We start from the raw sequence: 13,450 nt of genomic DNA on the forward strand, positions 1-13,450 counted from the left end.
ACAGGCACTGATAAGTAACAAGTATTGTCCAAAAGAAGTAAGCCCCACTATCTGAAGCTATTGTTATTATAAATCAATTTGTAATTTGGGAAAATGTAAGCCACCAGAGGTTGTAACCAAGGATTATGTGGTAGACACGTATTGAATTATTCTTTATTGCCAAATGAAATAAGATTCAGTAATCTTAACATCAAAACCGGGGACATTCAGATAGTGAATTGGAAGTGAGACAGAACCTATTTTATTAGGTTTATCAGAGAAAATGCAATTTCTTCTATTATCTATTTCTGATTTATTTCCTAATGCAATAGTTGTGAGTTCATTTGTTCTGTGCTGCATATAAATCCTTTTGAGGGAAGCTGATATGTTCTTGATGGGATTTCCCCCCCCCCCCCCCCCAAGACTCTGATAATAGTTTGTCCTTCCTTCTCACCTGTACGTTTAAGGCTTGTTTAAGCTAACTCCTGGGAATACAGAAATTAATAAATTAGTTTGTCTTCAAAGAGTTAATGGTCTATCAGAATGGGGGTAGGAAGTAAAAGTAAACACACTGCATTGCAATATAACAAGTACTGTCAGTAATGAAGATACCTATAAGGTGCCCCTGGAATGCACAGAAGAGTTCTCTGGGGGAATATAATCAGGAGGAAGTCTATTATCTGAGTATCATCAAGATGTTGCTACCGATACCATTCATAGAACACCACATGGATTTATAGTTATTTTCCTTTGGAAATGTAGGTAATGGATCTAAAAATGAGATTTCCATTCCCTCCTGCAATTTCATTAGTTAGCTTTGGCTTTTTTTGCAATCAAGATATAAAACAAAATAAAATAATCAGGTCCCCTGTACTTCTCAAGAAAGGGTGTAACTTTTGAATGTTTTCATTAAAATTAAACATATCAGCAACTGAAGTCAGTCTTAATTATGCTTTCTTTTTATTTATTCTGCATTAAATAATGCAGAGATCTTACTACAACAAAGGGTGTAACATTTAATAGTTTTCATCATTACAGCCCTTCAGCGAAAGCTTTGGGATAAAACAATTGTAATTTTAAGATAATAAAACCAACTGTGAATTAGTATTAACAAGAGCAATCATACATATAAGGAGAATTATCACTCCAGCATGAGAGCACATAGAAAACATGGGAAACTTAACAATATTTACAAAAAAACAACAGTAAAACATTTGCAAGAAACAACAGCATAGTAGTGAAGAACTTTGTAAAAAGACTGAATTACCCATTTAGGATTTAAAACTTGTGAAAGGGGCACTCTCATTTTATTATTTCTTCCTGTGTAACTTTTCTTCTCCAGATTAAGATCATCTGGCTACATGGGAGTTTACACTTCTGTAAATTAATACTTGCTCTGTAATACAAATTTTCATGTGAAAATTATTCAGACTGTTGAGAAATGGGAAGGTATTGAGAGACTGAATCTAATCAGAGCTAGACCAGAACAGTGTCTCTTAAGGGTGGAATAAAATGAAGCAGCATAAAACCAGATGCATTCCTTGATTTTTCAGGTAGCATAGCTTTAAAAAAAAAAAAACTGCAATACTATAAGGTAAGACTTATCCTGTTAGTTCTACCATTTCAAAGTAATTTTAAAAAACAGTAAAACAAGGCTTAATCTAATATGGCATCCTACTGCTCCAAAACAGTTTCATATTTTAAATGGCTTACCAAAAAATATATCTTTATATAATTTTGAGGTAAACTTTATTTTACAACTTGTTTTAAACTATCCTAGTACACTACCATTTTAACACAGATTACCTCTTAATTTTTTATGTGCAGTTTCACGTAGCTCTACTCGATGTTTAAAAATGTAGTTAACATACATATACTTTTCATATTGCTGCATATTCTTTGTAATCATATTTGGTAAAGTATCGTCATGTTCAAGTTACTTCTGTAGACATCTGGTAACAAAGCAGACAGACCCACTCCCTCCTCCCCCTACCCACAATTAAAAATAAAAAGGAAAACAAAGACAAAAATAAAATAAATGAGATTAGGCTCTAGGGGGGAGGTAAACCCTATTCATTCAAGTGTAGGGGTGGAGAAGTCAGCTTTTTGCACTCACTCTCCATGCAATAGAATCAACTTTCTGAGATTACTGCCAAGTATTTTCTAAAATCTTTCAAGAAGCTCCAGTGGATTTCTGGATTTGTTCCTTTAAAATCAGGATACTCTGCCTTTGCTCAGGAGGCAGCATGGCAATCTGATCTGCAGTCAGTTGAAGAACCTGCATGATCAAAGCTGCTTTTTCTTGATCCTGTGGAGTTACTTGGCTCTGCCCAGGACTAAAACTGCTAGGCTGGCCTCCACCTTGCTTGCCTGCCCCCTGCATGCCTCCTCCTTGTATGCCCACCCCTTGCATGCCCACTGCTTGAATGCTTGCCCCTTGCATGCTTGCTCCCTGCATGCCTGCCCCCTGCATGCCTGTTCCTTGTATGCCTGCCCCCTGCATACCAGCTCCAGGATTTCCCACTCCTGAAATGCTTGGAACCTGTCTGGGACCCTGAGGGCCACCTGCCCCCATATTAATGGGACCAGGACCCTGGATTCCACTGGTCATAGGGCCTCTCGAACTGGGGCCAGGACCCCTTATCTCCATTCCTCTTGCATCCATGCCTCTAACTTCCATCGCACAGGTCTCCATTCCTCTTCTCTCCATTACTCGTGTTTCTAAGACCTCGGTTTCCATGGCTCGAGTTTCCATCCCCCGAGAATCTCTACTACCTCTACCATCCAGGGGTAAACCCCTTTGATCTATCATGGGTCCTCTGGGCTCTCCCATTAGCATTCTGGGATCTGCTAATGGCCCTCCCCTCATCTCATGTGAGGAAGGTCCACGGCTGTCATGACCAGAGGCATGGTGCATGGGGGGACCCTGATGGGGTGGGCCCAGGTAACCTCTGGGCTCTACTTCTCCAGTAACTGAAAGCAAAGTCCCTCCACGTGGGTCATTTGGAGCATCTCCTAACAGTCCTCGAGGAGGCAGGCCGGCAGCAGTCATGGGTCCACGAGGTATAGGAGCTCTGGGATCTGACATCTGCACTTGTCCCCGCTCTAAAGGCACTGGACCAACCACTGGCATTCCAACTTGTGGCTGCATTGCTCCTCCAGGAGTTATGGAACCAGTTCCAGGACCGGGAACAGCAGTTGGGATCGTCCCTGGGGCTGGAATTCCACCCTGGATAGGAGTCTGCATCAGAGGAGGAATGTCTTTCACAGGTCTTCTAGCCAAATGCTGAGGCTGAGGGGCTGGAGGAGGATTCTGCTGGTTTAGCATAACATTAGGTCCTGGGCAGAGGCCAGGGCCAGCGACAGACTGAGATTTGCCCGGAATCAGCGGCGTTACATGTATCTTGCGATGGAGAATTTTCAAAGCAATCTCTGGATCCATGATTCTCATCACTACTTGAGCCTGCAACAGCGCATAAGCCAGTTGCGGGTTTTGAAGTAACATGTTTCGAGCTTCTTGGTGACTGTTTTGGACACAGAGCTTCATTTGCTTCATTAGCTCAAACATCTGCTCCGGAGGGAGACTGGCGACTGCTCTAGTAATTGATTCAGGGGCATCTTCCGGATCGATGGGGTCCCCATAGGGTGAGTCAATGATGGGCGCTGCAGGCCCTAGGCTCTTTAACTCCTCCTTATTCTTTTCACTAGCAGCATTGTCCACCCGAAGCGCTCTCCCGCTGAACTCGCGCCCATTGAGGTTCCGCATGGCACTAAGCGCGGTCTCCTGGTCTTGGTACTCGCAGAAGCCATAACCCTTGGGTTTCCCTGTCTCTCTATCGTACACCAGCCGGAAACTGACAACAGAACCAACCTCCGAGAAAATGTCCTTTAACTGCTCCTCAGTGGCCTCATACGGAATGTTCCCCACGAACACGGAACGCAGTGATCGATCCATTGCCGGGTCTCTCACAGCCAAACTCGACATGATTCCGTTTGTGCAAACAGCGGCTGGCGGATTCTTCCAAGAGGCGTCCTCAAACCCACACTTCCGGCGATTAACGGAAGCGGCTTTCAAAACCCGGGCAAAAACCTCACTGATCTGCTTTAATCGTTCCGCTTGTCCGCGGAAACCGCTCCACTACATGCCGGTAACCAATTTAGCTTACGCGTGTCCACCCTCACGTCCTTCGTGGTTCCGTCAGCTCGTTACTGAGACGAGTGATTCCTTTTCTGTCTTTTATTCCGTCGGCTTTCCGTGACACCCCACCCCACCCTGAAAAGCTTGGTGCGAGGTGACCACAGTAAAGATGGCAGCAAACACTTCACCATGGTAACGGAGAGAGGCCGCCTCCTTTGACGTCAAGGGCAGTTCTGCTTCCGTTCGTTTGGCTGGGAACCGCTAACCGAAAGCAGATTAAGGCAGCGAAGTGTTCGTTCTTATGCAAATATATTCACGTAACCGTTTGTCCTTGTTGTAGGGTATTTTAACTGTATTTAAAGTCATATTCCAAGCTATGAAAGTGTAGTTTCCAAACAAATTTGAGATATGCTCCTTAAATTACTAACGTAATAGCCCTTTCAGAGAAAAATACTTTTGGAAATAACTGCCTAGAAATATAAACTGAACACGTATGCCAGTAAGCTCCCCGTCCCCAATCTGTTTCTTCGTATAACCGCTGTTGATAGGTAGCCGGTTCTCCCAGATTTTTCCCTTTACAAAAAAAAGGTCAGAGGTCCTGCTATTAATACTGTAATTAGATTTTGTTCTTAAAAATGGTACTAATCGAAATTATGTTATCGATAACATAAAAATAGAAATGGTTGCAAGGTATGAATTAAGCAAATTTATTTAACCATTCTTAGGTTAGTAGGCATTCAGATTAGTTTGACATTTATTATAAACTGTGACGCAATGAATGTACTACCTCTTCTATGCAGGGGAAAACTCTTTGCTGCTAGTTTTGCAGCCGGAAGCTGAATTACATATTGAATGTGGGGTTTTGTCCCTATTTAACATATGGTTTGCCGGAATCTTAGAAAAAGTTAGGTAAATTGCCTAAGGTTAAGCAACCAGTAAATGGCAAAACAAATTCTTACCCAGTGTGGTCTGGCATAGCTCCACAGCTGAACTAGCCAACGTGTGGGCCACAAGTGTGGCTATAGTGTATTTGAAATGTAGCTATTTTGATTGAAGAATTAATTTTTTTTAATTTTTAATTTATAAAAACTGACTCCTTTCAGCTATTGGAAGACAAAAGCTTTAAATATGTTTGAAACTTGGGTATATGAATCTACTTTTGTAGGTTTTGTAGAGCGTTATTGTTTAATCAATAAGACAAAGCAACCCTTTACTCTCAAGTGTTTTAATAGGTCTTTCAAACAGGATCGGGCATATCTGTTCACCTAAAACACATGCCAACTTATATCTGTAGGCATTATTTATATTACCCAATGAAATCGACCTGCCACCTCAGAGAAATAGAAGAGCTACCTGCTAGTAATATTTTTTTTTTCCTGATTATTTTTCCTTTATGGGGCAGGAAGTTGAGGATGGTATTTCGGAAAACTTTAAAATCAAGTTCATTTCCTTACCTTTACAAAAAGAAGGCATGCCATTTTACACACGTTCTGTCAAGGACAACTTAGACATCGATTGTGCATGTAATGATGTGTATTAAATGTTGTAATCATGAAATTGATAATAAACTATTAGAATAAATTGTAAAGTTTATTGAAGTCCCCCCCCCCACACCCTTTGTCTGAGAGAGTTCTTTACTGCACTGCTGATAGCACTTAAACCAGTGGTTCTAACTCTAGCATGCGTCAGAAACACCTGGAACTAGGACTTGTTAAGTCAGATTCCTGGGTCTCTTCCTCCCCGTTTCTGATTCTGTAGGTCTGGCGTGGGACTGAATAATTTGCATCTCTAACTAGTTTTCAGGTGATGCTGATGCTGCAGGATGGGGACCACACTTTTAAGAACCACTCATCTAAACAAAGGGACTGGAAGTGTTTCTTCTTCACTTGCCTCGGGCCAAATTAAATTTAGTACACTCTGTTAAAAGGTATGAGATCTGAGTGGTTAAAAAACAAATCAAAACCATTATTCATGCTGATCTATTATGGCTAGAATATGCTGACCCACACTGAAGATACTCTGGGCTCTAAAGATGGGTAAACACAGAGTAGCTGAGGAATTCTTCAGACAGACATGAAAGGAGAAGCCAAGACAGTATGAACATGCTTTTTGTCCCAGACCTTCCATAGTCACCTTAGTCCCCCTCTTCCAGACTAGAAGAATGGTGAGTGCCACTTTGATATAGCCCCTTTCATGAAGGACTAGTGTGATCCCGGACATAACTAAATGCCTGACACATAAACTAATATCTGTTATTAACTGAGTGGCCCAGAATCACCAAGAGTTCTTACGAACCTGTGTACATTTCCTGGTAATCCTACATATTTTGCTGAGCTCTACCTCGGAAAAGTGTCCATTCTTTATTCCCTAAAAGTTTAAACTTTATATATTTAGAGGCTAGCATATATTCTGAAGAAAAATGCACAAAGCAGCTTGTATGTCCATCGATCAATTCTTTCAATAAATCAAGCCATTAGTCATACAAAGTCTGATTTAAGGGTCGGGAGAGGGAAGGAGAGATATGATGTGGGGGCATTTTCAGGACTTGGAGTTGTCCTGGGTGGTACTGCAGGGACAGATACTGGACATTGTATGTCCCACCATGGCCCACTGGGTGGACTGGGGGAGAGTGTAAACTACAATGTAAACCATTATCCATGTGATGCAGCAGTGCTCCAAAATGTATTCACCAAATGCAATGAATGTGCCACGATGATGAAAGAGGTTGTTGATGTGGGAGGGGTGGGGTGAGGGGGGTGGGGGGTATATGGGGACCTCATACTTTTTAATGTAACATTAAAAAAATTTTTTTTAAATAAATATTACTTCTAACTATGGTCCAGAAAAAAAAAATCAGAGCATTTATGGCTAAATGTGGGCTGTGTTTCAAAGTAATTACCTTCAGAGAAGATAAACTTAAGCTACTGATGCTGCCATTGTTTAAAATGATTTTTAAAACTCTCCTCATGGAATTGCTTTGGGGCTCCATCTGGAAGTAATATTAGTAAATCAGTGTTCAACAAAAACAGGATCATGCAAACTAAATCACCCAACTTTCTAATGAGACATGCAAAATACGATGTTTAGGTATTTTCAGATGTCAACTCTTTTACCAGAATATAAAGATTTCATGGACTTTGAGGGCATAAATATTCACTGTAGATTGAGAAAGTAAATTCAAAAGAAAAGTTCTAAAAATATTTTGAGCAATGACAGATCATAGAAATAAGTATATGGGTTCTTTGAAGCACAGTTTGAATGTATTCTTCCACAGGGAAACAATCATAGGTGGGTATATAGACTGACAGATGGATAGTTTCCCTTCTTCATCACTATCCTCAGCACCTATGATAGATTTTAGTACTGGTAGGTGCTCAATATATATTTGTGAATGATAGGAAGTGAATTTAGAGTTAGCTAATTCACAAACCTTTCATTTTATAGAGAAGGAAATGTGTAGTGTTAAATAACATGCTCCAAAACAGGGGAGAAGTAGTGCTGTTAGAACCCCATCAATTTATTCCTAGTTTAGGTATGATTCTTCCATGCTACTATTTGATAAAACAGATACGTAATGAATAACCTAGAGATAGACGAGAGTGATGAGAGCTGGATTATCAAGGAAACCTTCCTAATGAAGATGAAATTTAAGGGATGGGTTATAATTTGGTCAGATGAAAAGATGATGAGAATAATCCAGGAGCTAGGAGTAGCCAAGACATGCAATTGGGACCTGGTAATTTTGATACCATCAGAAGAAACAAGAGAGCATTGTTAAGTAGGGTGACAAAAGCTTAATTCTGAGGACAGATTTTAAAAGATTTCTACCACCAGATTCATGAATCTAAACTTGATGAGAGAGTCAAACTTTTTTCTCTCTTTCTGAAATATGACCATAGAGTAATAATGGCAGAGTTTTAAGAATACCAAAGTCTGAATCAATTCCTTCTCTATGGTGATATCTTCTGCACCTGGACTCTCTTTTTCAGCCTCTTATAACATTTTACCTAACTGTGACAGTTGCTTCCTGCATTTGACATCCTCTGTTATAATAATCTGGTTTCATTCTCATTGGCTTCCCTCATTTTATATATATTCCTCTAAATTTTACCACGTACTTTCCACCTGTGATTTTCTACCACCTAGTTTATACAATTCCTTTACGGGGATAACTTTTCCTCCCTTTACCTCTTCCATGTCTAAATCCTTCTTGTCCTTCAATGCTCACCTCAAGACTTCCCTTTTAAAGTAGAGTATTAGCGTGGCACCCACTGTCTCTATCTTGTATTAGAGATGTTCATAGTCTTACATGATCAGTTAGTCATATACTGTATAATCTGGTTTATATTCTTCATAATGCGTAGGCCTGTGCCTTCTATATTCCAAGCACTTAGTAAATATTTTTTTAAATGATGCATTCAAGACAATCTTTTAATAAACACCTTACATATGTTAACCAAATAATACTTTAGTGCTTTTAGTTTACACTTTCCCTTGGTTTCCTCATCTGGTCCTGACAACAGTCATGTGAGGTTCAAACACTTTTACCCTGGTTTCAAGACACAGAAACTTAAAGAAGTACTACATAGAACTTTATTTTAATGGGCTCACTCAAATTATAGATACTATTAATAAAAGCTAACTGTACACTTAATATGTAGGAGGTCCATTAATAAGGGCTTTCTGAAAGAAATTAATATTTTCAACTACCTCTTTGAGTCAGGCAGTCATAGTTTCTCAATTTATAGCTAAAGAAATGGAGCTACAAAGAAGTCAACTAACTTGTCGATAATTATATTGCTTTTAACTGGCTGAGCCAGGATTTGAACAGAAACTGACTCAGGAGCTCGAACTCCTAAATTATTATTCCATTAAGTGAGTTGTCCAAGGATACATAGGTAGTAAGTGGCAGAGCTACAGCCTGAAACCAGGCTCTTAAATTTAAACTTCCTTTTTAACAATTTGTAAAATAATCGCAGGTTACTAAGGCCTGGGCATAGTCTCCCTTGGCTTTTTTCCTGATTGTCTCTGATGAAACTAATTGCAATTTTGACATTATAATCAGTTCTGTGGCAACAGATGGACTATAGAGTATAAAAACTGAAGCAATTGAGAAAATGTTTCCTTTTTCAATTTGCTGGGTGAGTGAAATATCACATAAGGATTTAAAAAGCACCCAGTTAAGTATATAATGAGCTAATTTTCCATAAAATGAAAGAGCCAGCATTTCTCAAACCTACAGTTAGGATGGTCTATGACATTTTCCCTAAAAATGTTAATGTATTTAATATCAAACAACATACATTGGAGTAGATAGTGAATTTCACTTATACATGGGGTAAATCACTTTTATTGGCAAAACTAAGATTATATAAATTTGAGATTGTTGGGAATATGTTCTTTAAGTCCTAGAGGTTGGACAGAGCCAAATGTTCTCTTTAGAAGGGTTTGTGTAGTCTAACTCTCTTTTCCTTTTCATAGATTAAGAAAATGAGGCCCAGGGAATGCAAGGGAATAACTAAGGTCAGATGCTTGGTAACTGGCGTAGCTTATATCAGGATGCTCATCTTCAGACTTTCCTATCTAAAAAATGTTCTCTTTTCTGAGATGTAGTAGGGTGATGCATGTAAGTGTACAGACTTTCTTGTCTTAGAGACTGCCTGACAAGTGTGGCCTTGGACAAATTACTTAATCTCTTAATACTATCATTTCTATATCTTTTAAGTGGGAATAATCGTGCCTGTATTCTAGGCTTGTTTTGTGGAATACATGATATTTTTACTTTACATTTCCTATTCATTATTTATGTTGTATGGTAATTACTAATTTACATGTTACATACAATTAGTAGTCTTAGTAGCTAATGAGGTAGCATCTTAGGTGGAAAGAACCAATTTTGTATAATGCTATTTATTTGGGGGTCTGCACTGTCATTTTTATCATTGAAATGATGAACTAATGACCCTATTTTCAGATTATACTATTTAAAAAATTGTACAGAGATGAACTTGGATAATATGACATTTAAACTTGTGGTTGATCTAGAACTGAATGCACATAATTTTTGGCTCAGTCCCATAGGGCACTTTAATGAGAATTTTACCGATCATTTTGGTGCTGTTCTTGTAATTAAACAATAAAATGTACTCTTCAAATGTTTAGTCAGCTAGAGTTTCACTTATTCCTTTTCTATTAAAAGGGCCTGCATGAACTTTGACTGTGGAGAATGCAGGCTTAGGTAACACTGGTGTTTTCACGCCCAGGATGTCTATTTGAGCATATAGTGATATGCAGGACTTTTAAGTGTGCACTGACAGGCACAGGCCATTTATTCAAACACAGAAAAGCATAACTAATTGGACAAGAAACAGAGCTGTGTTATTTTGCCTTAAGCTGTCACCTGAAAGAACACAGAGGAAGGAAGTATCCTCATAAACTGTGGAAAAGTACAAGTCCTGAAACTGGGTCCTGAATAAAGTCATCTTGTTTAAGATGGAAAACTCATGAATCTTTTCTGTGATGACCAAAACAATCCAATACCCAACTGCAGAGAATTATCTGAAGTGTCGTCCATTTTAGAAGTTAGTCTTGTATCTCTATTCTGAGCCTCTGCTTGTAGAAAAGAGGTCTTTTTGAAACATTTTCTTGGGGGCCCAGACTGTTAAAAACAACAACACTGTGATGTCATTATCACAGTGAATGATTCTTGAAAAACATTACTTCAGGAGTGCCAGTTTAAATTTGTCATCAGACCATTAGATTTCCCAGTCAGAAATATATTAAAAATCTCTCAGAACCCACAGGCAGTAATGCAGCCATTGTAAGGCCTTCAGGATGCTCTATTCTCCTCCCTTCCCCTTCCCTCCCCTTTTCTCCTTTTCTTTTTGTCTTCCTTTCCTTTTTCCACCTCTCCCCTCTCCTCCCTACTCTTCTCCTTCTCCCCCCTCTCCTCTCCCTCTGCCGCCCCCGCCCCCCCCCCCCCCATCTTTCTTTCCTCCTCTCTCTGTTCTGCTGCCTTTTACACTTCTGTGGTAGTTCTTCTTTCTTGAAAGGACAGATGTCTCTGATTTCTCTCCCTGTTGCATTGCCATTTAAGTGACTTCTCTACAGGACTTGAGCTTACACATTACAGATTTGCCTGGAGAGAATGATTCAAGTCTCTCTGAGTCCTGAATCTGGGAGTTTCTAAAAGCCCAACTTTACTCTGATGGCCTGTGATTCAACCCAGCATGGGAAAGGGGTTGGGGCCAGGAGTGTTACTGAGACTAACAAGTGGCATGCAGGAGCACATCAATCAGCTGGAGCCAGGGAAACTACAGACCCCTGCAGTGCAAGTATGTTAACCATTTTTTCTTAAGTCCTGGTGTTGTAGAATTTGAGAGAGGTTCAATTATTTGCATATAGAGAGGCCAGGACTCAGGAATGATATTGAGAAGGAAAAATGGTTTATTGACAGCCGGCAGGACTCGGGAGCTTTCTGTTTCAATCCCAAGCCCCGAACAAGATTTTCAAATTTCTTTTATACAGAGAGGAAAGGCCAAATGGTCCCTTTGTTTCAGTTCTCAATAGGCTTGAATTAGCATATATATCTTCTACATCTTAGGTAAGCTTTTAGCTTGGACTCCAGACATTCTAGATAAGCTTTTAGCGTATTTGGTTTGCATTTCCCCTAAATACTTAAAGTAAAGTTTATAGACCTTGCATTGTTAAACTGTTTCCTGGGACTGGAGTTGTTGCCATTGTCACTAAGGGCAGGACTGCAGCCTCTTACCATTCCACACCCACAAGTCAAACAGCTTAGGTTATCTCTGAAGGACAAAGAGCCTCCCACCCATAGCCCACATCACTGGGTCATGAAGAGATTCAGAATGTCCAAAGGGAGGGCACTCAGGGGGCTCATGTCAGCATCTGTATATGGATGTCTATGGATTTTCAACTAGTTTAGCCACTGCTGTAGCCATTCTGGTAACAGCTGAATATCTACCCTGCATTCCAAAAATAGCTATTGGTGGCCTGCCCTTGGTTAGGAAGGAGAACAGGTAACAGGGTACTTGTGAGCGAGGCAACCATTCCCCAAAGTGCCTATCACTGTTAATGGTTTTCTCACATTACTCTGTCATTCCCTCATCTCTACAAAAATAAAGAATTCCTTTCAATATGGATAATTTTTGTAGAAATTTTAAAATATTACAGATAGGAAAATGGTCTGGTATGAAACAGTAGAGAAATATTTAGCCACTAATTTATCATTTTCAGAAAGATCATACTATTTATAATGCAAAATTTTCTTGAAATTGAATGGAGTATACATTTTAAAATATTAACTCTTCAGTCCTCCATGTAAAAATATCAACAATTTTATTGATAATTTAATGATGCAATAATAAAGTGACATGTCCATTTATTACCATCTCCATCACTGTCATCTGACATTTCCGTTGAAACAGCTGCATATACTTTCTCACACAGCAGTACAGTGAGAAAATTTCCTCTCACTTGCCTCCAGGTGTTTGCCAAGTCCCTCCTGGCTCTGGAGAACAAAGCAAGTACCTGCAGGGAAGTGCAAATGACCTATGCCTTTGGCGTTTGGTCTTTTGTTAGCCCTGAAATGGAATTGTGTGTGTTAGCCTATAGCCCATGAGGGGTCCGGGAAAGAGAAGCTGATGACTATAGGGAGAATAAAGAAATTGCAAAAGTTTCCTTGCAAGTTTAGAGGTCTGGCTGTTCATTGCCATTGTACCACAATCAGGCAATTGTTGCAGCCTTTGGAACTCACCAGCTGGACTTCCACAGGGCGGGAAGGTTCCAAGATAGCCTCCTGAGACCAGGTGTCTGCAGATGGGGAGGAGGGGGTGGGGAAGGGCAGGAAAATGTATGCATCCGTGGCAGGAAGGAAAGGAACTCCACACATTTCAGATCAGCAAAGGCCTGTAAACTCCCCAGGAATACTATTATTCATTATTCAACCAAAATTTATTCAGCACCTATTTTGTAAATACTTATTGAACATGGATTATGTAGAAGGTAGGCAGGAAGTTAGACAATGCGGGGGGTTAAATATGAATTGAAATGTGATGCCTGCTTTCTGTTGAACTTTACTAGAAACTTTATTGGTTTTTCTCTTGAGCTTTTACTGAGGATTTATAGGGTTCAAGTTTATGGCAGAACAGCTGTGCCTGCAAGGAGTTTCTGTTCTGTAAGACAAGATAGAAAATACAGCATACGAATAGACAGTTTCCAAATGCATTTTTGATTTGTTTGATTTCCTGAGAGGTACATAGAAAACAAAAAATTATAACTGCTGTTTATCTACTGGTCCTGTTACTGAGGTTG

The 13,450-nt window shown here is 39.7% G+C and overlaps 2 protein-coding genes across 3 annotated transcripts in view; one reads left to right on the forward strand and one right to left on the reverse strand.

Annotated features, from left to right (window-relative positions):
* PRKG1 (protein kinase cGMP-dependent 1) overlaps window positions 1-13,450 on the forward strand; it is a 1,391,770-nt gene that overhangs the window by 776,248 nt on the left and 602,072 nt on the right. The window lies entirely within an intron of this gene.
* On the reverse strand, window positions 917-4,319 carry CSTF2T (cleavage stimulation factor subunit 2 tau variant). Its single transcript, XM_004462399.4, has one exon. The coding sequence runs from the start codon at window positions 3,962-3,964 to the stop codon at window positions 2,153-2,155; it is 1,812 nt and encodes a 603-aa protein (XP_004462456.2). The 5' UTR covers window positions 3,965-4,319; the 3' UTR covers window positions 917-2,152.

The sequence above is a fragment of the Dasypus novemcinctus genome, chromosome 6 (genome assembly GCF_030445035.2).
Source record: "Dasypus novemcinctus isolate mDasNov1 chromosome 6, mDasNov1.1.hap2, whole genome shotgun sequence".
In the NCBI taxonomy this organism is placed as follows: domain Eukaryota; kingdom Metazoa; phylum Chordata; class Mammalia; order Cingulata; family Dasypodidae; genus Dasypus; species Dasypus novemcinctus.